Here is a 27,969-nt window from a genome sequence, read left to right on the forward strand (position 1 = left end):
AAAAACACCTGCAGGAGCAGGAGCAGGAGCAGGAGCAGGAGCAGGAGCAGCGGAGGAGCCCCCAGGGAAGCGCTGCGCGGCGAGGGTCTGGCCGAGGGTCAGAGGGTCGCCGCCGCGGCCGGAGACCTCCACGCCGACGTTTTAGGAAGAATACACAAACACCAAGGTCCTCAGATCCCGGGGAGCCCACGCTCCCCGCGGGCAGGAGGCGGGACAGGTGGTCCCTAACCCGGCCCGGGGATGCTCGGCCCCCTGCGCGCCCCGCCCCCGCGGCCCACGCTCGCGGCCCCCGGAACGTTCGTGCGTCGCCGCGGCGCGCGGGGGCAGGACTTCCGCGGCGTCCCCGGGGCGGCCTGGGCGGGACTTCCGGCAGAGCGGCGGCCTCCGGGAGCGGCGGGGCCGCGGCGGGAGCTGCCGGCGGAGCGGAGGTGGGGGCCGCGGTCGCGGGAGCGCGGGGCGGGGGCTGAGCGGCGCTACTGGAGTGCGGGTTGAGGGCGCGAGGGAGCGGGCGGCGGGGCGGGGGGCGGCAGCTTCCGTCGGCGGCTGCGGAGAAGCACCTGGCGCGGCCGCCCGGGGAACGGCTCTCCCCTCCTAGAGCCGAGCTCCAGCTTGGGGAGCTGTGGTCCTGGGTTCGAGTGTGACCGCGACGCCGTGAAGCTGCCTCTTGAGCCTCGGTTCCAGGTGGGGCAACAGGGATCGTGCGCATGCGCAGCAGGGCGCGGCCGGGCGGGGCGGGAGTGCGCGCTTGGCGGCGGGCGGCGTTGCTGCAGGTGTGGTTGGCTTGCAGCAGCGTCCTGAGCTCCCGGAGGTGACTACACCTAGGTAGGGGCTGCTCCAGGTAGGGCTGCTCCTAGGTAGGGCTGCTCCTAGGCTTGCGCTGGGGGCCGGAGCCCCGGGAAACGGAGCAGCTCTCGGAGGAGATGCGGACCTCAGGTCACCAAGGTCCTCTTTCCCCAGGAGGCTTACCTTCCTTCCAGCTTCCCTTGGAACATCGGCACTTCTGGGAGCTCAGTACCTGGGTCCTTATCCCTGTGGTTTCCCATTCATTGCAGGCAGCTCTAACTCGGCAGTCCTTGGATGCATCCGTGAGCGAGCCAGGAGTCTTCCTCTTTGCAGTTTCTGCTCATCGGTTCTCACTGGGTTGATGGACTTTCAGAAAATTAAGAGCAATAAACTAAGAATAAAATAACAGGTTGAAAATAAATAAATAAATAAATAAAACAGTTTGAATATTGGTATGATGGGGTGGCAGTAGTGACTTTCTAAGGATTTGAGTCTAAAAAGCATCAAGAACACTGTGTAAGGTATGTCCTTTTTATAATTCACGATAAATGCAATATCTTGTATGGAGGGTCAAAATGATCAATTTAGGGGCAGCCCGGGTGGGTCAGCGGTTTAGCACTGCTTTCAGCCCAGGGCCTGATCCTGGAGACCTGGAATCGAGTCCCGCGTTGGGCTTCCAGCATGGAGCCTGCTTCTCCCTCTGCCTGTGTCTCTGCCTCTCTCTCTGTGTCTCTCGTGAATAAATAAAATCTTTAAAAAAAAATCTTCAATTCAATCACTATTTGCTGTTACCACGTTCATCATCAAACTTACAAGCACCAGCACAGTGTGTTGAAATAACACAAATTTTGTGATTAAGTCACTTGTCATCATTTCAGACAGTCTACCAAAGAATATACTAAAGTAACTCACCAGAATTCCTGGAGCGAATAGATCTCTTTCAGTGCCAGGAAATGATTTGTCAATCCGTTGAGAGAGATAACGGGACTTTAGCAAGTAATACCTGATTTTAGCAGGTGCCGCAGAAAGCAGGGATGCCGTAAAAGCAGTCTCCAACTTGTCAGTAGATTTCTATTACGGAAGTCCGTTAATAGGTCAGTTCTTTAGATTTTAAAATGGATTTTTCTTTTTTAAAAGAAATTTTAAAAGATTTTACTTATTTTGAGAGAAGGAGGATGAGGCCAAGCATGAGCAAGGGGGAGGGTCAGAGAGGGAGGGAGACAGAGACCCTCTGTTGAGCAGGGAGCCGGATGTGGGGCTTGATCCCAGGATCTTGGGATCGCGACCTGAGCTAAAGGCCGATACTTAACTGACTGAGCCATCCAGGTGCCCTAAAATGTATTTTTCTATAGAAACCATGATGTAAGTGGAAAGTAAGGTCTTGCTTATGGTCGTTATTACAGAAATTAATTTTGCTCCTGTCAGTGATGGGATTTGTTTTGTCCTTAATGTCTTCTTGGCCCTTAGGATTCCTTTGATCCTTCATTTATGGAAGAAGGAAGCTGAAAGAAGAGTGTAGGTTGGGGAGGGAGATTCCATTTAGGAAGATGGAAGTGTGGATGTGACTGGGATGTTTATTACTTGGCTATGGTTAATAGAGTTCCCCACCACCAGTTTTATCCCTGATTGTTAAAGAAATACATGTTCATATGAAAAATACAAAAATACAGAAAGTAATAAAGAAGCAATAAACCAGTCACCCTTCATCTAGCTGAAACCATGTCCTATTTATTGAATTACTGAACATTTCCCTTTTTAATAGTTGAGTTTATAGTGTATGTTGAATATTGTTGTTTGAATTATTAGCTATAAGCATTTACCATTTATAAATAATAAATTTCCTTTTAAAACTCATGATTTTCATGGGGCACCAAGCTGACTCAGTCATAGAGCATGTGACTGTTGGTCTCAGAGTTATCAGTTCGAGCTCCACATTGGGCATAGAGCTTACTTAAAAAATTTTTTTGATGATGAGAAAATTCACACATACACAAAAGTGGACGGTACAGTGAGTCACCATGAGTCCATCACTCAGCTATAGTAACCATCACTTGTAGCTAATCTTGTTTCATCTATATCTTCACCACTTCCCGCAATTCTGTGGTCTTGTCCTATGACTATAATGCATTTTTGTTTTTAAAAATTGTAAAAAGAGGGGATCCCTGGGTGGCTCAGCGGTTTGGCGCCTGCCTTTGGCCTGGGGCATGGTCCTGGAGTCTCAGGATTGAGTCCCGCGTTGGGCTCCCAGCATGGAGCCTGCTTCTCCCTCTGCCTGCGTCTCTGCCTCTCTCTCTATGTCTATCGTGAATAAATAAAATCTTTTTTAAAAATAAATAAATAAATAATAAAAATTGTAAAAAGATGTTTATCTCTCGATGCCCAACTTGTGTGTGAATGTTCACATATATTTTTTAGGAATGGGGAAAAAAGTTCCATAAGGATTTTGTAAAGTATTTTCATTCAACAATTATTGAATAAATTGCAAAGAATTAGATGACCTTACATTCTGTTTGTTTTTTACTTTGTTTGCTTCCCTGTCTTTACTTTTCACATTGAAAAGTACGAATTTGGTGACAAGTATTTGTAGTAAACCCATAGTCTAATGAATTTTACAGGATATTGAATGATACATTTAAGAAAAAATGGATGAAGAACCTGAAAGAACTAAGCGATGGGAAGGAGGCTATGAAAGGACATGGTGAGTAGGGCATTATTACCCTCTTTTTTACACATTGTTTCTTATTGTTGTTCTACACCTTTATTTCTTCTCTTTCAGTCATTGGTTCTTTTAAATAAATTCATTAAAATATATTTAAGACATATTAAAATTTACCTGTTTCCAATTATAAGTCATTGATTTTTAGAAAATTTACTAAGTTGTGCAATCATCACCATAACTCATTTCTAGAAAATTTTTACCACCCCATTAAGATCCTTCATGCCCATTTGCGATCAATTTCATTCCTACCTCCAGCTGTAGACAACTACTAATCTATTTTTTGTCTCTACGCATTTGCCTTTTTTAGATGTTTCATGTAAATGTAATCATGTAATATGTGACCATTTATGTCTGGCTTCTTTCACATAACAGTATTTTCAAGGTTCATCCAAGCCGTAGCAGGGATCAGTAATGCATTCCTTTTTATTGCTGAATAACATATTGTATATCATGTTTTCATTCATCCACTCACCGGTTGATAGACATTTAGATTGATTACAACTTTGGGCTTTTACGAATAACATAGCTGTGAACATTCAGGTGCATATCTCTGTGGGGACTTGCGTTTTCATTTCTCTTGAGTTAATACATTTCTGGATTTTCAAACAAATTATTGCTTACAGGGAGATTCTTAAAGAAGATGAGTCAGGATCATTGAAAGCTACAATAGAAGACATTCTCTTCAAAGCAAAGAGAAAAAGGTATGTAACCTTTTTTAAGTGTGTTACAAAAAGTAAGTTATTATTATTATTTTTTAAGATTTTATTTATTCATGATAGACACAGAGAAAGAGAGAGAGATTGAGAGAGAGAGAGAGAGAGAGGCAGAGACACAGGCAGAGGGAGAAGCAGGCTCCATGCAGGGAGCCTGATGCGGAACTCGATCCCGGGACTCTAGGGTTGTGCCATTGGCTGATGGTAGGTGCTAAACTGCTGAGCCACCCAGGGATCCCCGTAAATTATTCTTTTAAAGCTTTCTGTCCACCTATACACACTCCTGAGTACTTCATTTCAGCTCTGTTCCAGGGAAACTGACCTTTAAACTCTTGAATTAGGGGAAGGGACCAGCAGCCTAGCACCTCAAAAGGGAAATGGGTCTTCAGGGACTATCCAAAATGCCTGTAATTATGTGGATCCCGTAAGTTAATTTACTTCACTAAACAATGCAGGTTAGTTGAAAAGTTACATTAGTTTTTTGGGTAATAGAGGACCTTCCATTAAACCGTTTGCATAATTTTAACAGAGTATTTGAACACCATGGACAAGTTCGGCTTGGAATGGTATGTTGATATTTTTTTTCTTTACCAGTACAGAACTAGATGGGTTAGAGAAACATTCTGTCTTGACAGAATTAATGTTAGTAATACAACAAACATTTTCTTTTTTTTTTTCTTTTTTTTTTTTTTTGACAACATTTTCAAAGAATATATTAAAAATATGTGTCTAGAATATGTAAGTAATAAATGCCATTTTTACTTTCTGGTCAAAAGTGTATTTGAAAATTGTCCTTATTTGTGGTTTATTTTTGGTAGATGCGTCATCTTTATGTGGTAGTCGATGGATCAAGAACAATGGAAGACCAAGATTTAAAGCCAAATAGATTGACTTGTACCCTAAAGGTATAGTAAAATGATTTTAATTTATACTAAATGTGAGAAAAGACACTGAATTCTAAAAGAAGTTTATTTTACTGTAACATCTTTATTAAGATACAGTTCACCTACCATAAAATTAATTTATTTAAAGTGTACTGTTAAAATTTCTTTCATATTACAGAGTTGTGCAACATTATTGCCACAATCAATTTTAGAGCATTTTTATCATTACAAAAAGAAAATGCAGGGGGGCCTGCCGGGCTCAGTCAGCAGCGTGAGTGACTCTTGATCTCAGGGTCGTGAGTTCGAGCCCCACGTCGGGTTTAGAGATTACTTAGATAAATAAAACTATAAAGAAAAAGAAAAAAACTATAACAAACTTTCTGTAATTTTGCCAAACAGTATTCCACTGTATACAACTTTGGGTTGTTTCTACTTTTGGGGGCCATAATGAGTAATGCTGCTGTGAGTATTCATGAACAGGTTTTTGTGTGGATCATGTTTTCCCTTCTAAAGTTTGATTTTAGCCTGGGTACTTGTGTTTAATCCACTTTTCTGTGACCTAAGAGAATAGTAGCTGGGATGACTTGGTGTGCACCAAAGGGGGGAAGCTCAGCATGGGTGGCGTGCAGACTCCATTGAACTTACAGAGCTCCATTTTATCTTCTGACACTCTATTGACTGGTCTGTGTCTCGTTTCACTAACTGGGCCAGGGAGGGAGGATATGATGCATTTCCATGAGGAGATAGTCCCAGACTTTGAACTCTTTCCATTAATTATGAAGCATGAGGCACCTGCTTCACAGGTGTTTAGTGGTTGAGCACCTGCCTTCAGCCCAGGGGGGGATCCTGGAGATCCGGGATCGAGTCCCACGTCTGGCTCCCTTCGAGGAGCCTGCTTCTCCCTCTGCCTGTGTCTCTGCTTCTCTCTCTCTCTCTCTCTGTGTCTCTCATGAATAAATAAATAAAATCTTAAAAAAAAAAATTAAGTGTGAAGCTTGGATTCTTCCCTTCTGACAAGGAATGTTAGTTCCTGATTTCTTTCCCTATTCATTCATAACTCCTGGCAGAAGAAGAAAAAGATAAGATATACTCTCTCTCTTCACTTCTCTACCAAAGTAAGAGTATTAGCGAGATTTCTTGGAACTTTTTTCAGTGAGGAATGGGGCTTCATGGGAATAGGATGAGGTAGAAGCCAGGTCCTACTCCCGGACTCCATTCTGCTCCAGATTCCTCTGCTGCTGCTCTTATACACAAGTTTTTTAAATTTACTAGGTTAGATTTGTGCTTTATGTTCTCTCTTGGTAAATGTGTGTGTTTATTGCAGTTTTGATCAATTCTCCACAGTTGAATGACAGAGCATTCTCTCTTTAACACACTCCAATTGGAGTGTTATCTACAACTACTTTTTCAAGGTCCACCATAACCTCCAGAATGTGAAATTCAACTCCTTTTTATCTTTAGCAGCAAGTAGTTGACCGCTCCTTCCTTCCCGAAAGGGACCCTTCTTTTGTTTTTTGTCTGTTTTTGTTTTTGTTCTTTTTTTAAGTAATCTTACTGGTGCTGTGGGGCTGGAGCTCACAACCCCGATCAGGATTCGCACAGTCTTAAGTATTGAGCTACCCAGCACGCCACCATCCTTCTTCTGACTTTGGTTACATGGAGTCTCTTTTATTTTCACCTCAGGCTCCTCTCTGCAATTTTAGCATGCTGGAGCGCCCGAGGACTGGCCATAGTTCTTTTTTTCTATCTCCCCTCCTCCCTATACCTTCCCATGAAGAAATGTTTTTACAGAATGCATTTTTTTGAGTTAATACAAACCAGAGCTAGGTAGGTGTTTAACCACATCATTTAGGAAAATGATACAACAAAAGGCTATTTATGCTCTTTTTTTTAAGTAATTTGTTTCTCTTTTTTTTTTTTTTTAAGATTTTATTCATTTATTCATGAGAAACACACAGAGAGAGGCAGAGACACAGGCAGAGGGAGAAGCAGGCTCCATGCGGGGAGCCTGATGCAGGACTCCATTCTAGAACCCCAGGATCACACCCTGAGCCAAAGGCAGACGCTCAACCGCTGAGCCACCCAGGTGTCCCTATTTATGCTCTTAATTTCTGTCCTCCCAGCCTAGTCAGGGTCTTGCTTTGTCACATGGTTATCCCTTTTCATTGTGTTTGGATTTACTCAAATCAGTCCCCTAATTAATAAACACATTCAAATTATTCCTAATTTATCAAAACCCATCGTCACTTCTCATTCTTGTTTCTGGCTTCATTGGATCTTTCCATGTTTATTTAGACTGATTGACTGATTGATTGATGAGAGACAGAGAGAGAGAGAGGCAGAGACACAGGCAGAGGGAGAGGCAGGCTCCATGCAGGAAGCCCGATGTGGGACTCGATCCCAGGACCCTGGGAACACAACCTGAGCTGAAGGTGGATGCTCAACCACTGAGCCCCCAGGTGTCCCAGATCTTTCCATGTGTAGATTATTTCTGTCTCATGTCCAAATGGTTCCATCTTTTACTTATCTTTTTATTTCTTTGAAGATTTATTTGAGAGAAAGCTAGTAAGAGAGTCAAGGAGGGGTAGACAGCATCTCCAGCAGACCCCCACCCAACACAGAACCTGACTTGGGGCTCAGTCCCATGACCCTGAGATCACCACCTGAAATTAAATCAAGAGTCAGACACTTAACCACCTGAGCCATCCAGGTGCCCCAGTTCCATCTTTTATTTTATTTTATTTTTTTAAGATTTTATTTATTTATTCATGAGAGAGAGAGAGAGAGAGGCAGAGACACAGGTAGAGGGAGAAGCAGGCTCCTCAAAGGGAGCCTGACGTGGGACTTGATCCCAGGTCTCCAGGATCACGCCCTGGGCCAAAGGCAGGCGCTAAACTGCTGAGCCACCCAGGGATCCACCCGGTTCCATCTTTTAAACCCAGTTCATAGCTTACCATTTTATATTCAGGCTTATTTAATATTGTGATTTTTATTTATTTGAATATTTTCAAATTTATTTTTGTTTATTTAATATTTTTACTAAATATTTGAACATCTCTAAGCCTAAAAATCATGATAAATGATAAATAGGTTTCATAAAACATATTCTGTATGGTTATTATTTTGCCCTTATCTAGTATTTTTGCTTTCTTTAAACAGTTGTTGGAATACTTCGTAGAAGAATATTTTGATCAAAATCCTATTAGCCAGGTATGTAGATAAGCGATGGAATTCAGAATTAGATTTCTGATATTACTGCCAGTTATATTTATTTTTAAAATGGTGGGCATACATTCTATGAATTATTTTAAGTGATCCATATTGTGTACCAGTTTCTGGTATATTTATCAACGAAAAGCAAGGCAACTCTAAAAGTTAAATAATGTACAGTGAACTCCTAGTTAAATTTCTGTCAAAGACATCATGAGAAAAAGTTTCTTACATGTTACTTATGCCTTTTATAATTAACTAATTTATTTTTGTTTTTATTTTGAGATTGGAATAATTGTAACAAAGAGTAAAAGAGCTGAAAAACTGACCGAACTCTCAGGTATGCATAAAATTACCTTTATAGGACTCAAGGACTCGGCTCTATTTATTCAACCTTGTAACCCTGTTCATAAGGTTGCCTAATAAGTAAAATGAAGACTTCTTTTATGCTTTCCATGTGAAACTTAATAACCTCTCCATTATATCCTCCATTAAATTCTTGGTATCTAAGATGAACTGCTTTAAATTCTGTACAGTAATGAACACTACTGCAGTGAATGTAAATGTTTATGACTTACACATTCTTATCCTGAAGGTATTAAGATAAAATTATTTTAACCATTCCCAAAATACACTTAGTCTTAAAAGTAATGTATTAAAAGTCAAATCTCAGGCAGCTCCGGTGGCGCAGCGGTTTAGCGCCCCCTGAAGCCCAGGGCGTGATCCTGGAGACCCTGGATCGAGTCCCATGTTGGGCTCTCTGCATGGAGCCTGCTTCTCCCTCTGCCTGTGTCTCTGCCTCTCTCTCTCTCTCTCTGCATCTCTGTGAATAAATAAATAAAATCTTTAAAAAAAATAAAAAAAATAAAAAGTCAAATCTCTAAAGAGCAAAGGGTTTAAAAATTGAATTGCAGTTATTGTTAATAATTCAGTTTTTCTGTTCGCATGACATGCCTAATTGAATTTTATTCTCTTCAAAGATAGTGCAGATTTTATTTGCTTTGGTATATGTGCTGTAATAAGTTCACATGACTAATTCTATTTTAGTTTCTGTGAAATACACTATCCCTTAAATCCAGTTCTCATCCTTTCATCCTCACCAGTACAGATTAGTGCAAAATGACATATATTCGACAGTAATGGTTGTTCACGATGGCAGTAAGGATTGATATGTATGTTAGGCTGCAGTGTTCAAGAAATTCAGTTGTGAATAACCAAAAAAAAAAAACAAAAAACAAAAACACACTAGCTTTATTTTTTTTTTATTTTTTTTTAAATTTTTATTTATTTATGATAGTCACAGAGAGAGAGAGAGGCAGAGACACAGGCAGAGGGAGAAGCAGGCTCCATGCACCGGGAGCCCAACATGGGATTCGATCCCGGGTCTCCAGGATCGCGCCCTGGGCCAAAGGCAGGAGCTAAACCGCTGTGCCACCCAGGGGTCCCTCACACTAGCTTTAACACATAAGGGAAATGATTGGCTCATCTCTGAAGGAGGGCTGAGTTCACCCATAGTCTTTTCCGGGGTTCTTGGCTGTTTGGCTTCATTCTCTGAATGTTTTCTGAGGTAAAAAGAAGTCTGTTATCAGCTCCATGTCCACATAACCCTTGTAGTCCTTAGCTTCAGCACAGGCCCCACAGGTCTCTGAATGGCCCTGCTTGTGATCTATCTGCCCATCGTTAAGCAAAGTGGCCAGAGGAAAGAAGTATTTTTTGGTGGGCCTGGGTTATTTGCCTGTACCTGCAGCAGGAAGGAAGCAGTGTAAGCAGCAGGATTATGATACTGTGAGGAAAGGATGGTTTCCCTAAGGAAGGGATGTATGGCCAACCCTCCTGCACCCTTCCCACATTCAGAGTAGTTTTTTCTGGATGCCAAGGAAGTCCTATGTAGAGGGATGCAAAATCCTCTGGATGTTCTGATAGGCCTGTTGATGGCACCCTTTATCTCTCTGATAGAATCACTGCTATAAACTACACCGATAATAACGTAGTATGTTCTTTTCCCGGACTTCCCGGACTTACAATACAATAGGAGAGGAACAAGATAGTTTGTATGGTACAGTAGAAAGAAAACTAGTAGGTAGAGAGCCAAGAGACTTAGGTTTAAGTGCTGATCTTGCCAATGGTTGGTATTTGTCTTTAGGCAGATCTTTAACTTGTTAGAATCATTTCTCACTTATGAAATGAGGGATTTGGACTTGGTGAGGTACTTTTCATTTCTAAAATTTTATGATTCCAAGAATAAATACTTAAAATGTGTATTAAATAATGGCAAATGCTTATTAGTATTTTAAAACTCTCTCATAAATAAGAACATGAAGAAGCTCCAAGTAGATGAATAGACAAAGATAATTCATACCAGGATAAAAACAGAAACAAAGAAGCTATTAAAAAAGAAATTTTAGCCAAAGAAGTGATCAAAAAAACAAAGCAAAACCGCTCAACAGTTTATTATTTTATATATTTTAAACGCACAAAATGAAGTTTAAAAAGCAGTGTATTGCTTGTGGATCCATGGAGAAACTGGTATTTATAATGCTGATAGATTGATGAATTTATTTTACATTTTTTGGAAAATATAAAAAAATAGTTGTTCCTTGGAATTTATACTTAAGAAACATGAAAGAAGAAAAATTCTCATTCTACAAATGCACTCTTTGTACAGTAGTGAGAGATTGGGAAATGTTCAACAGAGGGAGAGACAGAGAAAGAGGGAGAAAGAAGCAGGCTCCCTACTGGGAGCCTGATGCGGGACTCCATCCCAGGACCCCAGGATCACAGCCTGGGCCTAAGACAGATGCTCAACCACTGAGCTACCCAGGTGCCCCTCTAATGCTTTTTTTAATCCCCTAAAGAAAAATAGGGAATTGCAGTCATTCTTCTATCAGTGAATTTTTGCTTCACTAATAATAAATTTATACCTCCCTGCTCTGCCTCTTACTTTTCTACATAGAAATATAACCTTTTTTTTTTTTAAGATTTTTATTTATTCATTCATGAAAGACACAGAGAGAGAGAGAGGCAGAGACACAGACAGAGGGAGAAGCAGGCTCCATGCAGGGAGCCCGACGTAGGACTCGATCCTGGGTCTCCAGGATCAGGCCCTGGGCCGAAGGTGGTAAACTGCTGAGCCACCCAGCTGCCCGAAATATAACTTTTTGTAGTAAAAACCTTCTGTAGACACACTTGAAATGGCAGTTAAACTAAACATGAATAGCACAAATAATGTACATTATGGAATTGGAACAGCTGACCTCAATGGCCATTTGTAGGTTCGCATGTGAGTGGACAGCCACGTCTGTGTCACAACAGCTCCCTGGCTGCCAGAGTGTAAGATACAGCGTCATTTCAGGGATGTTAAAATGTAAAAGTATATGAGTCTGGAAAGGAAAAAGTTTTGTGCTTTAATAATATTTAAAATATCGGGGATCCCTGCGTGGCTCGGCGATTTGGCGCCTGCCTTTGGCCCAGGGCATGATCCTGGAGTCCTGGGATTGAGTCCCGCGTTGGGCTCCCTGCATGGAGCCCGCTTCTCCCTCTGCCTCTCTCTCTCTCTCTGTGTCTCTCATGAATAAATAAATGGAATCTTTAAAAATAATAATAATAATAATAAAATCAAACATGTGCTAATAGGGCACCTGGCTGGCTCAGTCAGTAGAACGTGCAACTCTTGGTTTCGGGTTCATGAGTTAAAAATAAAAAGTGTGCTAGTACATAGATACAGATCATTTTTATTCTATCTTTCAGTATGCATAAAAGTGCAATTTACTAAAAACATAAATTGAAGAGATTTCTGTTCTTTAACAACATATAGATAAGTAAATTTGGGGAGAAACAAATTTCTGTAATGTATATATAAAATGTTATTATAAGTAGATTATTCCATTTCTATTTTAGGAAATCCAAGGAAACATATAACATCTTTGAAGAAAGCTGTAGATATGACCTGCCACGGAGAACCCTCTCTCTATAACTCCTTAAGCATGGCTATGCAAACTCTAAAGTTGGTATTTTACATTTTTTATTTGTAATTGGTGTCAAATTTTTTTGAATGAATTGAGATGATAATGTATTAATAGGTGTCTCCATAAACTGAGCTGTAATGAAACTTAAGAGAAATAGGTAATGTTTCTGATGTTTAGTGTGGTGTCGGTTTCTAATTTTCATTTTACGTCTGAGTTAATAAGATTCTTGAAGGTTTTAGAAAAGTATAATTAAAACTGTAGCTATATTAGTTCAAAAGAAAATGTTGATGAAAAAACATATATATATATTTTTAAAGATTTATTTATTTATTCATGATAGAGAGAGAGGCAGAGACACAGGAGGAGGGAGAAGCAGGCTCCATGCTGGGAGCCTGACACGGGACTCGATCCCGGGACCCCAGGATCACGCCCTGGGCCAAAGGCAGGCACTAAACTGCCGAGCCACCCAGGGATCCCCTGAAAAAATATTCTGTTAAAAATTCATTGTATATGAAATTTAGTATGATTTAATAATTGAGTTTGTTGTAGATTTATTGACTTTTAACTTATTTTGTAGTACCTCTGCAAATCAATAGCACTTTTCTAGCAAGTTCAAATATGTGGAATATAGCTAAGACCAAAATATTCTGTTAGTGCTAGCTTATATATTTTTATCCCTGGATAGTGTGTCCTGATTTTTATACCTTTATATAACAGACGTTTTTCTAGTTTTGAAGTAGATGAAAAGGAGATAGCACCCACGTTAAAGGTAGGCACAAGAGCAGCATCCACAAATGAATTCTGAGAGCCCAACGATACAGATATTAGCAGGAAAGCTGTAAACAATTGAAAATTGCTCCAGAAAGCATAGAAAACAGTTCATCACATCTTAAAGTCTTATAAATTATGATATAATTGAATGATACACAAACACTAATGTTTATGAATGTTATGACTCTGAATCATCATGAGGTTAAATTATAGCCTTTAAAAAAGACGTATGTTACTATTGTCAAGACACACCTTAAAGTTGATCCGTGCAATATTGTTATCCTTTCCAGTGTACACTTTAGACTTCATACAAAACGAATCTACTAATTTGTAAGTTTGATTATGTCAGGAACCTTATTCATTCTTGCTTAACATTCTAGTCCCAGAACCTAAAAGAGTATTCAGTAAGAATCTATGGAAAGAATAAATGAATCAATATTTTTTGTAGCTTATTTTAGAAAAATTTACATTAGCACATTTAGAGATACTCAATTCATTCCTTTGTATTATTAAAACAAATGAGATATTCTGTGGTCTGAATATATAAACCACATGTACTGTTTGGGTAAATTTTTTATTAATTTGTTATACCTCATTGGAATATATTTTATCTTTCTGTAGACACATGCCTGGACATACAAGTAGAGAAGTCCTAATCATCTTTAGCAGCCTCACAACTTGTGATCCATCTAATATCTATGATCTAATCAAGGTAGAACCACTACATTTCTTTATAATCCAAACCAGATTTATAGCTCTGAAGAGAATTCGGTAGTGAATTTATTACTAGTTTTCAGAAAATTATTTTCTCAAATATACTAATTTTTGCATGTCTTTTTTCTGCCCCCAAACCCTTCACTTACATGGATTTTATGAAGACCCTCAAGGCAGCTAAAATTAGAGTTTCTGTCATTGGATTATCTGCAGAGGTTCGAGTTTGCACCGTACTTGCTCGTGAAACTGGCGGTATACATCTATATTCTTCAGTATTTATTTATAATTACTATGTAAGATGTAGCAGTTTATTAATTAGGATGTTTTCATCTGTTTTAAGGTACTAAACTTAAATCACTTCATGTCCTGAAATCTATAATATGGATAGTCCTCTTAAATGTATCACTGATTCTATAAGATATTGTCTCACAATGCATGGATTTTTTTCAGTAGTTATTTCAGTGTTTAGAGCATGCATTAATAACGTTTGAGACACTAGAAATGTCACTAATATGTAATACTTTGTAAAGATCTAATAACTTGGCTTTAATTCAATTGTAATTATAGTTATTCCCAGAGAAGTCAATTTAGAGATGTCATTTAAAGGATGTTTTTAAAAAATGATAATTTAACTTAAATACTCATTTTGAAAATGTACATTTTCAGATGTTAAAACTTTTATAGAATAACATAACTAAAATTATGAACTAAATTAGGAACTAAAATTGAGGGGTGCTTGGCTGGCTGAGTTGATAGAATGTGCAACATTCGATCTCGGGGTTGTGAGTTTGAGCCCCAAGATGGGCATAGAGATTACTTAAAATATTTTCTTAAAAAAATTACAATCGATACTTATGTTTGGAAAACTGATTTTTTTCTTTTACTTTTCATCTAATTAGGCACATACCATGTTATTTTAGATGAAAGCCATTACAAAGAATTACTGACACATCACGTTAGTCCTCCACCTGCTAGCTCAAGTTCTGAATGTTCACTTATTCGCATGGGTAAGTGTTTATTTTGTGTTATTTTCAAATGAATATTTAGGGACACTTTGGTGGCTCATTTGGCTAAGCATCTGACTTCTGCTCAAGTCATTATCTCCAGGTCCCCAGGTCAAGCCTGTGTTGATCTGAGCAGGGAGTCTGCTTGTCCTGTCTCTGCCCCTCCTCCTGCTCTTGCTCTTTCCATCTCTCTCTGAATAAATAAAATCTTTAAAAAAAATAATAAAATAAAATGGATATTTATTTTTAAAGATTTTATTTATTTGAGAGAGAGTGCACATGCAAGCACAGGGAGGGGCAGAGACAGAAGGAGAGAATCTCAAGCAGACTTCACACTGAGTGAGGCCGATCATGGCCCTGAGATCATGACCTGAGCTGAAATCAAGAGTTGGACACTTAACCAACTGAGCCATCCAGGTGCCTCTACTTAGTTGTTTCGATATGTAGATAGACTTAACATTTTATGTAATGAAGTTGTTTTTTATTTTTATTTTTATTTTTTTATTTTTAAAAGATTTTATTTATTCATTCATGAGAGACAGAGACACAGGCAGAGGTAGAAGCAGACTCCATGCAGGGAGCCTGACGAGGGACTCGATACCAGGTCTCCAGGACCAGGCCCTGGGCTGAAGGTGGCACCAAACCGCTGAGCCACTCTGGCTGCCCTGGTTTTTTTTTTTTTTTCTTAAGATTTTATTTATTTATTCCTGAGAGCCATAGAGAGAGGCCAGTGCGGGGGCGTGGGGGCAGAGACACAGGCAGAGGGAGAAGCAGGCTCCATGCAGGGAGCCCGATGTGGGACTCGATCCCGGGTCTCCAGGATCATGCCCTGGGCCGAAGGCGGTGCTAAACCGCTGAGCCACCCGGGCTGCCCTGAAATTTCTTTTTTATGGTTTCTGCTTCTTTTGGACGTGTTTCCAGAATTTAAAAATATGTATGGAGGGCGCTTGGGTGGCTCAGTTGGTTAAGCGTCTGCCTTCAGTTCAGGTCATGATCCCAAGGTCCTGGGATGGAGCCCCACATGGGGCTCCCTGCTCGGTGGGGAGCCTACTTCTCCCTCTCCCTCTGCCACTCCCCCTGCTTGTGTTCTCTTACTCTCTCTCTCTCAAATAAATAAGTAAATAAATAAAATCTTTTTTAAAAATTTGCATGGAAAACCAAGTACATGGGTTTAGGCATTCCAAAATTTTAAACGTAGAAGTATAGCTTATATAAAACGAAAGTGGACAACCATGTAATAGATCCCTGCATTGTGTCAGAAGTAGTTAAAAATTACCCACATTTTCTTTTTAAAAAGCACTATGTGTTATTTTATTTTATTTTTTTTTAATTTTTTTTTTTTATTTATTTATGATAGTCACACAGAGAGAGAGAGAGAGAGAGGCAGAGACATAGGCAGAAGGAGAAGCAGGCTCCATGCACCGGGAGCCCGACGTGGGATTCGATCCCGGGTCTCCAGGATCGCGCCCTGGGCCAAAGGCAGGCGCCAAACCGCTGCGCCACCCAGGGATCCCAGCACTATGTGTTATTAATTAGAATCTGTGATCTTTAGATCTAAAGATCTTTAGATCTGTAGACTCTGTGATCATATGTATGGATGGATCTTTCCTCCACATTCTCCACTTTTAATTTTTCTTTTTTTTAAATTAATTTGTTTATTCATGAACGATAGAGAGGGAGAGACACAGGCAGAGGAAGAAGCAGGCTCCATGTAGGGAGCCTGATGTGGGACTCGATCCTGGGTCCCCAGGATCACACCCTGGGCTGCAGGTGGTGCTAAACAGCTGCGCTACCCGGGCTGCCCTCTCCACTTTTAATTTTTCACATAACCTGGAATTACAGTCAATTTGACCTCACTATAATAAACAGATCTGAAGGGCAGTAGAATACAAGAAACGTACAATTTTGTGGGCTTTCTGGTAGGAACATTTTTAGGTTCCTAGTTCTAGAATTTTGATATTTGCTTGAAAAAAGAAAGTAATACATTTTCTTCTATCAAGGATTTCCGCAACATACCATCGCTTCTCTGTCTGACCAAGATGCAAAGCCCTCTTTCAGCATGGCGTAAGTAAAACCCTTAAAACTGTCAGTGGTTATGTTTTGACACTTTCAATTCTGTCCTGTAAGTTATAAATTTAAAAATATAAACTGAAGTTGGAGGGCTCGGGGTGTAATGGCGTATGTAAGAGGCTACCTTCTATGTAGCACTAGCAAGGAGTACGGACTCTGTCTGTAGAGTAATCTTTGGCAATTAGTGCTAAGTAAAACAGCAAGGTAGAGAAAAATGTGTAGTATGCTACTACTCATCTAAGAAGAAGGTGGAGACTTTTTTTTTTTTTAATATTTTATTTGGGCAACCCCAGTGGCAAAGTGGTTTGGCGCTGCCTGCAGCCGGGGGAGTGATCCTAGAGACCTGGGATTTAGTTCCACATCGGGCTCCCTGCATGGAGCCTGCTTCTCCCTCTGTCTGTGTCTCTGCCTCTCTCTCTCTCTGTCTCATGAATAAATAAATAAAATCTTTTATTTTAAAGATAGAGAGAGAGAGGCAGAGACACAGACAGAGGGAGAAGCAGGCTCCATGCAGGGAGCCCGATGTGGAACTAAATCCCAGGTCTCTAGGATCACTCCCCCGGCTGCAGGCAGCGCTAAACTGCTGAGCCACCCAGGCTGCCCAGAAGGTGGAGACTTGATTGAATATAATTATATGTTTATATTAATGACAAAAATAGTAATGGAAATAGAAAGTAAAATAAAAAAATGTATGCCTGGCTAGGGCATGGAGAAAGGCAAAGGGATGGCTCCTTGACGTTTCTGAACATACCTTGTTTTAACTTTACATAATCATAAAACAAAATTAAATTAAAGAAAGTAATTCTTAAAAATCACAAATAAGAGTTGTGTCCCCAGTTATCGGGGTACCATAGAGACTGAATGTCCCGTCTTCCCTCCTGCCACAAAACCAGACAAAGTACATGAAATAGTGATTTTCAGATGTGGACAACAGCCAGTGCAGGTAATGATCCTTGAAACACATGAAGTGGCCCCTGTGAGTGCAGCTTACTGCCTGGAGAGAATTTCCAGGCTGCAGTGCAGGGAGGGAAAATCTACTCAGAGCCTGGATTTCTTGCTCAGGTAAAGAAACAGAATTCAGAGTTTGGGGAGGCTGAAATGGCTGTAGTTTTCCAGGCACAGTACTAGAAAGTAAGGAGCTATACAGAGAGCTCTTGAGACCACAGAGAGACTTCCCCATGAGTCATCAGCTGAGTTATGATCGTCACATTCGTGTGGAAGCTACCTGAGGCCCACGAAAGAACCCCTGAAGAGGAGAGAGGTGGCCTAGTCCGTGGAGCTCACAGGAGGCATGCAATAGTTCATGTTCCCCCCAGTCAGTGTGGAGGGATCTCTTAACATTGGGCATTGAACAGAGTCCACAGTGAGGGAACCAAAATGACCCTAGACTAACAGCTGTTCTGGACAGCCTAATGAACTCGAAAGCAAGTTTTGAACAGATCAAACTATTTCCAAGTTACTTAACTATATTCTAGAAAAAGCCCCAACATGTTTAAGGGAATACCAGAAAGTCCAGCACCTAAAAGAAAGAAAAATTCATAATGTCTGGCAGCCAATCAGAAATGACCGGGTATGCAGAGAAGGTGGAAAATATCCTCCACAAGAAGGAGAGAATCAAAGAACAGAAACATACCCAAGAACAACACAGTTGATAGAATTAGTAGACAAAGTATTAAAACAGCTATTACGGGGGGGGGGGGGGAACCCAGCTATTATGAAAAAGACCTGAATCAAAGTTCTAGAGACAAATACAGTGTCTGAAGTGAAAAATATACTGGATGTGATTAACAGCAGATGTCACTAAAGAAAAGAGTGAATTCAGAGACATTAATGCACTTGGGGCACCTGGCTGGCTCAGTCGGGAGAGCATGAGACTCTTGATCTCAAGGTCATGAGTTTGAGCTCCACATTGGGCATGGAAATTACTTAAGAAAAAAAAAAAACAGTAAAGACATTAATGCAAACTATTTGAAACAAATGCAGAGAGGAAAAAAGGTAAAGAATGAACCTCGCCTAAGTAAGCTGTCAAACAACTTGATGATTTTATTTTATTTATTTAATTTTTTTAAAAAGATTTATTTATTCATGAGAGACACAGAGACCCAGGCAGAGGGAGAAGCAGGCTCCATGCAGGGAGCCCGATGTGGGACTTGATTCCCAGACTCCAGGATCACACCCTGGGCCGAAGGCAGGCGCTCAACCACTGAGCTACTCAGGGATCCCCAGCTTGATGATTTAAAATCAGGGTAGCATACTTTTTTTTTTTTTTTTTGCTATAACCATTCACATCTTTTTGTATCACTTTAATGTTTCCTCCCACAGGCACCTGGATAGCAACACGGAGCCAGGACTTACATTAGGAGGGTATTTCTGCCCTCAGTGTCGGGCAAAGTACTGTGAGCTTCCAGTTGAATGTAAAATCTGTGGTAAGAGACCAACTGTTCTCTGTCTAGTAAATTAATCTTGAATAACTTCTTACCTATATTGCTTTTTTTTGTTTTTAAGACTTTATTTATTTATTCATGAGAGATGGAGAGAGAGAGAGAGAGAGGGGCAGAGACACAGGCAGAGGGAAAAGCAGGCTCCACGCAGGAAGCTCGATGTGGGACTCAATCCCGGGTCTCCACGATGACACCCCGGAGCCAAAGGCAGGCACTGACCTGCTGAGCCACCCAGGGATTCCCTCCCCATATTGCTATTAAAGTAAATGTAGGGGATCCCTGGGTGGCTCAGCGGTTTAGCGCCTGCCTTTGGGCCAGGGCGCGATCCTGGAGTCCCGGGATCGAGTCCCACGTCAGGTTCCTGGCATGGAGCCTGCTTCTCCCTCTGCCTGTGTCTCTGCCTCTCTCTCACTCTCTATGTCTATCATAAATAAATAAATCTTAAAAAAAAAAAAGTAAATGTAAATGTTAAACTCCGCCTGTGTTTCTCAATTTAATCTGTGAGAATAGAAATGGCTAACTTTTTTTACTGAGTGCCCAGTACTCCATTTCTCAGAATAAACCTGGTATTCTGGAACAGTTTTCTGATTATCTTTCTGAAATGAGTATGTTCTTTAAAGGCTTTGCAGTAGATCTTATTGACGTTTCTGCAGCTCTTACCTTCATAAAATAAGTATATATAAGGGCAGGGAGGAATTCCAGGTAATAGAATTGTAGAGTTTTGTTTCATTTTTAAGGAAGCAAGTGGCCAACAGAGGTCACACAGTTAGTGACAGAAGTACGACTCTATCCTGGAATTTTCTTTTTAAAGCAATATGTAAATGAGGAAATGCATACCAGCAATCTTAAAAAAAAAAAAAGCAACCTTGAAAATATTTAACCTCTTATTTGACATTTCAGGCATTGTCTTAGTGAGCTCTGGACTATTAAACATGATTCCCTGCTTCATTTGTTAGGTCTTACTTTGGTGTCTGCTCCACATTTGGCAAGGTCTTACCATCATTTATTTCCTTTGGATCCTTTTCAAGAAATTCCTCTAGAAGAACATAATGGAGAAAGGTATATGAGTTTTGATTTCTATCTGTTACATGTGATACAGTAATGTTTGAATGCATTGTTACAACATTAAAAAAGATAGTCATATTAGGGATCCCTGGGTGGCGCAGCGGTTTGGCGCCTGCCTTTGGCTCAGGGCGCGATCCTGGAGACCCGGGATCGAATCCCACATCGGGCTCCCGGTGCATGGAGCCTGCTTCTCTCTCTGCCTGTGTCTCTGCCTCTCTCTCTCTCTCTCTCCGTGTGACTATCGTAAATAAATAAATTAAAAAAAAAAAAAAAAGATAGTCATATTGGACAAGACAACTTTTTTTTTTTTTTAAGATTTTATTTCAGAGAGGAGAGCCAGAGCATAAGCAGGGGGGAGGAGATAGAGGGAGAAGGAGAAGCAGACCCCCTATGGGGAGCCCGATGCCAGGCTTGATCCCAGGATCCTGGATCATGACCTGAGCCAAAGGCAGAGGCTTAACCAAGTGAGCTACCCAGGCGCACCACCCCCTCCTTTTTTTTTTTTTTTTTAAAGATTTTTATTTACTTATTTGACACAGAGAGAACCTGAGAGCACAAATGAGGGGAAGAGCAGAGGGAGAGGGAGAAGCAGACTCCCTGCAGAGCAGGGAGCCCCATGGGATGCAGGGCTCGTTCCCAGCACCCTGGGGTCATGACCCGAGCCAAAGGTGACACTTAACTAACCAGCTGAGCCACCCAGGAGCCCCAAGATTACGTCTAATATGGAAAATGAGATGGTACAATGCCTTGGTTATGACTGAAGTGACTCATTGCTAAACAGATCTGGATCTCTAGAAATCTATTAATTTCCCTAAGCCCATCTCTGTATATAGTACCTGTAGTTATATGCTGATCAGTCGGCTCTCCAAAACAACGAGAAAGCCCTGATTTGCAGCCTTAGGTTATTTCCGTGGTGTAAAACCATAGGATTTATTCAGAAGGTCTAGTATTAGCATAATAAGAGAAATAGAAGTTCAAATAAAGCGTAGGAAAGAAATAGCTAAAGGATATTTTCTACTATTGAAGGACGAAGCTTTGTAGATTGGAAGGGACCGTCTGGTGCCCCACACCATTAGGGAAAACAGACCCACACTGAAGTTCATTGTTGTGAAATTGTAGAATATGCAGCAAAACTCTAAACATTTCTAGATGAGGAAAATTAAGTCCCATATTCTGGAATTAAAATTGTTTTGCCTCTCAGTAATACTGGATACTGCCAGGGAGCGATTTCCTTCCAAATGTGGAGGGATGGTTGTTACTAATTTAAATTACAGGCCTAGGGGATCCCTGGGTGGCGCAGCGGTTTGGCGCCTGCCTTTGGCCCAGGGCGCGATCCTGGAGACCCGGGATCGAATCCCACATCGGGCTCTCGGTGCATGGAGCCTGCTTCTCCCTCTGCCTGTGTCTCTGCCTCTCTCTCTCTCTCTCTGTGTGACTATCATAAATAAATAAAAATTTAAAAAAAAATTTTATAAATTACAGGCCTAGCAAACCTATCAATTAGATGTAGGTAGAATAAAGACATTTTCAGATTTGTGAGGCCTCAAAAAAGGGGCTTTCTGGAGAACTGTGAAAGAGATGATTCAAAGAAACTGCGAAAGAGTATGACCTGAAGAGAATAGGAACATTGATCTAATTCAGATGTGGCTAGGATGATGATAAAAGGAGATTCCAGAATGATACTTTTATGTCAGATATGGGGAATAAATAGTCCAGCTTGGAGAGGGTCAGAATGTGCCAGGAGAGATGTCACCAAGAGGGTGAAAACTAGAATTTCTGATGTAGGTAAACACGTGAGGAGGTTTTTTTTTTTTTTTTTTTTGGTATTTTTTTTTATTGGAGTTCGATTTGCCAACATATAGCATAACACCCAGTGCTCATCCTGTCAAGTGTCCCCCTCAGTGCCCTTCACCCAGTCACCCCATTCCCCCCCGCCCCCCTTCCACTACCCCTTATTCATTTCCCAGAGTTAGTAGTCAGAGAGAGGACATTTTGGATTTCTCAGGGAATGGTTGGGGCTGAGTTGGCAACAATTACGTAGAAAACTAAGCAACAATATAGTTATTAACAACAATATAGTTATTAACTTCAGGAAAAAAATATGTTGAAGATGGGAAGAATTGTGTTATGTGGCTCAGCTGAATGTGTTTATATAGTCTTAACAAACTAAATGTAATGTTCTTCTACTCAAAATGATTTCATTATATAGAATTAAGAATGGTGTTAGTTATGTGTGTGTATATGCTATCGATTCAAGAGGGTTAAAAGAAAATTAAATTCCCATCTTCTACATTTGGAGGTTTACAGCCAATGCCAGAAAAAAAGAAAAAAAGCAATAGCACTGTAAACATAGGTAACTATCAGACTTTTAAAAGTTTTCACTGTTTGGGGAACTGGAAATGCAGTGGGAGTGGGTAGGGAGAGAGCTGCTAATTTTGTAAGCTTTGAAAACTTTTAACTTTTTAAACCATTCCTTCAACGTTAAGCCCTTAAGCATCCACACATAATTTAACTTCTCTTCTGTCCGTCTAGAATTGTACCAGCTGTCTGCTCCTCACTCTTGAGAGTCGCAAAGTGGTTGCTCAGATTATTTTCTTTTCTTTTATTTTGAAGAATATTTTTTTTATTTGAGAGAGAGCAAAAAAGAGACCATAGGCTGAGGGAGGAGCAGAGGGAGAGGGAGAAGCAGACTCCCTGCTGAGCCCCCCAACGGCAGGGCTCATCCCAGGACCCTGGGATCAGAACTTGAGCCAAAGGCAGACACTTAACTGACTGAGCCACTCAGGCGCCCCCCAAATCATTTTCTGTAAGGCTTTATTGCCTCACAGAATCCCAGTAGCGAAAGCATGCTCGTATTTAACCTTGAGGGAAATAATTTTTTTATTTTTTATTTATTTTTTAAAAAAAGATTTATGTATTTATGTATTTATTTATTTATGATAGACAGAGGGGGCGGGAGAGAAAGAGAGAGAGGCAGAGACACAGGAGGAGGGAGAAGCAGGCTCCATGCAGGTAGCCCAACGTGGAACTCGATCCCGGGACTCCAGGATCACGCCCTGGGCCAAAGCCTGGTGCCAAACCACTGAGCCATCCAGGGATCCCTGAAAATAATTTTTTTAAGTAGAATTTTGCTTATGAGATGTCCTTGGGATATACTGTAGAATTTTCTTAAGTTACTGGTATTCTTAATTCTGTCTTTCTCATAGAAGTTGTGTGTAAAGATAATTGTTAATTATAGGATTCTTGTTACTGAGATTTTGCTGAGCTGTTTTAATGAGTGAATTCCTAATAAAATGATTCTTAAACTTTCTTTTTCAGATTTTGTTATGGATGTCAGGGGGAATTGAAAGACCAGCATGTAAGTTCATGTGTTTTCTAAGTATTAAATAATTGTGTTTTTTTAAAGATTTTATTTATTTCTTCAGGAGAGACACAGAGAGAGGCAGAGACCCAGACAGAGGGAGAGGCAGGCTCCCTGCAGGGAGCTTGATGCAGGACTTGATCCCAGGACCGGGGTCACGCCCGGAGCCAAAGGCAGATGCTCAACCACTGAGCCACCCAGGCCTCCCTAAATATTAAACATTGTACAAGAAATATTGAGGAAATAGCATTAGAAGTTTTTGGTGCATTATTGAAAACCAGGCTCCTATCAGGTTATTCCTCGGAAGTATGATAACAGTAGGGAAAGATAAAATGGGAGCAAAATGGTTTCAGTAGTCTGCTTTATAGTTCTGCATTTTAATTTTTCTATAACAGTATTTTAGTACTTTAAACTGTCTTTTGTCTACAGGCTAAATGGTATTTAGTTTGAAATTAAAAGCTTGTTCTCCAAAAAAAAAAAAAAAAAAGCTTGTTCTCCGTATTGTGTTTTAGGCTCTGTCACAATTCATTTTTTTTTTTAATTTTTATTTATTATTTATGATAGTCACACGGAGAGAGAGAGAGAGGCAGAGACACAGGCAGAGGGAGAAGCAGGCTCCATGCACCGGGAGCCCGACGTGGGATTCGATCCCGGGTCTCCAGGATCGCGCCCTGGGCCAAAGGCAGGCGCCAAACCGCTGCGCCACCCAGGGATCCCTGTCACAATTCATTTTTAAGTTAATATTTAAGGTAGCTACTACAGACCAAAGGCTGTTCCCTCCCAATGTGCCAGTGAGAATATTTTTTAAATTTTTGAAGGGGACCAATTTGAATGTATACACTTATGTAAAGATGCAAATTAGACCACTATCTAGCTTTAAATTCTTATTAATTTAGTTAGGTATCCATATTTAAAACTATACTTTGTGCACTGTATAAAATATCGGTTGGAAGGATTGCTTGCTTGGTCTACTCTCACATTTCATAAAACAATTTTAGTAAGTTTCACATGCCCCTTTGACATCAGTAGCTTTATCCTGACTAGAGCCACCTTTGACTCATTTGACATTTCTTAACACATTGTTTTTACTTCTGTGCTTTTTGAGATGTAATAATTTTTTAATCTCTGTATGATGCTGCCTTGGAAATTTCACCCCAAGGCACAGTATCCAAATATGTAATATTGATAAAATAATGGGTTTTTTCTTTTTGCCTTATATGTGTCTTTTTCCATATTCTTTAATTGTTAAATAAAAGGAGAATATAACTTGTGCAGTTGTGAGGTCCTCTGTTTTTTTTTTTTTTAAAGATTTTATTTATTTATTCATGAGAGATCCAAAGAGAGAGAGAGAGAGACAGGCAGAGGGAGAAGCGGCTCCATGCGGTGACCCCAATGCAGAACTTGATCCCAAGTCCCTGGGATCACAACCCAAGCCGAAGGCAGATGCTCAACACACTGAGCCACTCAGGCATCCTTGTGCTTTTCTTTTTAATCAAATCAGAGAAATGACGTAAGCATTTGAAGTTAGCACTAGGGCAGCCCCGGTGGCGCAGCGGTTTAGCGCCGCCTGCAGTCCAGGGCGTGATCTGGAGACCCTGGATCGAGTCCCACGTCAGGCTCTCTGCATGGAGCCTGCTTCTCCCTCTGCCTGTGTCTCTGCCTCTCTCTCTGCATCTCTATGAATAAATAAATTAAATCTTTATAAAAAAAGAAATAGCACTAATTTCAAGCTCATGTATCTTCCTCAGATAGTTAATTAAAATGAAGTAATTGAAAATACCTTACAATACAAGAGACTTTAAGGAGTCAAAAACAAGGTAATTTTCTCATTTGTAAGGAATAGCGTTTTTTGGGGGAAAAATAATCATCTTAGATTTGAGAACAAATAGTACATTGGAAGTAATTAGGTAGATGCGTGGGGAAAATTGATAGAGAAAAGAACAAAGCAATTTGAATGTCTTCTAGCTGTGTGGTACTTAACTTTTGGAAACTCCTTTTTAAATTTTCTTTTCTGTTTTTCACTGCAGGTCTATGTTTGTGCCGTGTGCCAAAATGTTTTCTGTGTGGACTGTGATGTTTTTGTTCACGACTCTCTCCACTGCTGTCCTGGCTGTATTCATAAGATTCCAACATCTTCAGGTATTTGATTCCAGCAATTAGTAGACAGTGGATGCAATAAAAGGACATTTGCAACTGTAAATAAAATGAGTCTTCAGAAGAAGCTCCAATTAAAAATATGAAGATGGAAAATCTGATTTAAGAAGCTGTTTGGTAAGAAGACTTAGGATTGGGGTGCCTAGCTGGGTCCTTCATCAGAGCATAAGACTCTTGATCTCAGGGTTATGAGTTTGAGCCCCTTGTTGGATTACTAAAATAAACTTTTAAAGAGGGGAGGGGCGGGGGGAAAACAAAGAAAATGTGGGATTTTACTAAATTTTAAAATTTGTGTCCTTCACAGAAATGCCCAGAATACAATAGTACTTCACTTTTAATTTGGTTTTCTGTTGTTTTGAGTTATAATGTTTTCAAAGTCATTATACATTATTGTTTTTAAGTTACTTGTAATAATTAAATTGGTACGTTAATTTCATTGCTTTATAATTAAATACAGAATTGTTTATTTTTCTTCAATTTTAGTGTAAAAGGAAAATTAACTGTAAGTTCATAGGAGATGAAAATTAAGCAATAATTAGGCAATTATTACTGTTCCACCCACCTGAGGGGTCTCTGAGCTTAACTAAAGAATCATAATATACATCTCGTGCATCTACGACTATTTCATAGCTGTGACCAAAAGGGGTCTTTTTAGGTCTAAACATTCAGTCACAAGATGACCGCGGCCGCACATGGCACCAGTATACTGCAGGGGATATTGAAGAGGAGCCGCGGGCGGCCGGGAGGGCAGCATGGAGCAGTGCTCCTCAGCCGCAGCCCTGGAGCAGGTCACCCGGCTGCAGTTCAGGTGCCAGGTGACGGGTCCTTCACAGGCCGCCAGGGCCACTGTCTCTTGCATGAAGTCCCTGAGTACAACTTCCAGGGGCCCTACAGGGGACGTGTCTGTTTTGAGAGACCCCCCCCCCCCCTCAGAAGAGCCCCAGGCATGATGTTCCCAGCAGGTATTTATGGTACCTCCAGCCCAGATACACTTTAGTAGCCAGGAGTCATTTTACCACAGTTAAGTTGCCCGGAACCTAGGTGACACTCCTGTGTCCTTCCTCAGTTACCATGAGGGCTTAACTGAAGGGGACACTGGCAGTGAAGGAAAAGGTCTTGTTAACCCTTCCCTTCCCTGAGGTAGGCCTCTTGCATCCTCTGTGATGACTGGTTAAGTATTTTACGTAATGGAGCGTATCTACTACCACCGTGTTGTGGATTTGCCATCTGACCCTGGCCTACCTCTTCCTTCAGGCTAACAAAGTCAGAGTCGTGGTGTCTGTCTCCAGTAGCGTCACTAAGGCTCATAACCAGGGGCCATTTAACTTAATCCCCCTCAATTTTGCCACTGTTTTCACCAGAAAAACTTAGATGAGGATGTATGATAAGGTCCCTGTTTTGGGTTCAATTATAGGCAGAAATCTTTCCAGGGTATATCCCGTTGAGAGTACTTAGGTTTCCATAGCAAAGGTCTATTTTTTTTTTTTAAGATTTTATTTATTTATTAATGAGAGACACAGAGAGAGAAAGAGGCAGAGACACAGGCAGAGGGAGAAGCAGGCTCCATGCAGGGAGCCCGACGGGGGACTCGATCCGGGGTCTCCAGGATCATGCCCTGGGCCCAAGGCGGCGCTAAACCGCTGAGCCACCTGGGCTGCCCAGGTGTATGTATTTTAAATCTACAAACTTTACTCTAGATTGAGTTTCACTATGATGTTTATAATTTTATAAATAACAATTCTTAGTGAAGAACATTGTCAGAAAAGACACCGTGTAGGGCACTCGGGTGGCTCAGCGGTTGAGCATCTGCCTTCAGCCCAGGGCGTGACCCCGGGGTCCCCGGCGAGTCCCACATTGGGCTCCCTGCAGGGAGCCTGCTTCTCCCTCTACCTGAGTCTCTGCCTCTCTCTGTGTCTCTCATGAATAAATAAATCTTTAAAAAAAAAAATCAAAACAATGGAACCCTACCCTAGTGTGTATTCACAGATCCTGAACTGAGCCCAGACATACCCATTCTCAGTTGCAGGTGCATGCCCGCACGCACAGAGATGTAATGTGGCCAAATGAAAGTAAGAGATCCCTCTCCCATGAGTCCTCCTCTCAGCCTGGACCTAA

At 40.8% G+C, this 27,969-nt stretch overlaps 1 protein-coding gene across 3 annotated transcripts; it reads left to right on the forward strand.

Moving 5' to 3' along the window:
* Positions 1-321: 321 nt before the first annotated feature.
* On the forward strand, positions 322-26,331 carry GTF2H2 (general transcription factor IIH subunit 2). Of its 3 annotated transcripts, none has more exons than XM_025447436.3 (17): positions 322-428; positions 1,053-1,304; positions 3,399-3,481; positions 4,126-4,203; positions 4,745-4,781; positions 5,034-5,120; positions 8,259-8,309; positions 8,595-8,649; positions 12,207-12,312; positions 13,667-13,757; positions 13,924-14,011; positions 14,659-14,766; positions 16,764-16,827; positions 19,156-19,259; positions 20,231-20,333; positions 23,658-23,697; positions 25,728-26,331. In XM_025447436.3, the coding sequence occupies exons 3-17, from the start codon at positions 3,426-3,428 to the stop codon at positions 25,845-25,847; spliced, it is 1,188 nt and encodes a 395-aa protein (XP_025303221.1). In that variant the 5' UTR covers positions 322-428; positions 1,053-1,304; positions 3,399-3,425; the 3' UTR covers positions 25,848-26,331. The 3 variants fall into 3 exon arrangements, with proteins under 3 accessions (XP_025303221.1, XP_048959642.1, XP_025303222.1); XM_025447437.2 differs by lacking the exon at positions 322-428 and adding an exon at positions 542-681; XM_049103685.1 differs by lacking the exon at positions 1,053-1,304 and having other exon boundaries at positions 352-428.
* The last annotated feature ends 1,638 nt before the right edge of the window (positions 26,332-27,969 follow it).

The sequence above is a fragment of the Canis lupus genome, chromosome 2 (genome assembly GCF_003254725.2).
Source record: "Canis lupus dingo isolate Sandy chromosome 2, ASM325472v2, whole genome shotgun sequence".
Lineage (NCBI taxonomy): Eukaryota > Metazoa > Chordata > Mammalia > Carnivora > Canidae > Canis > Canis lupus.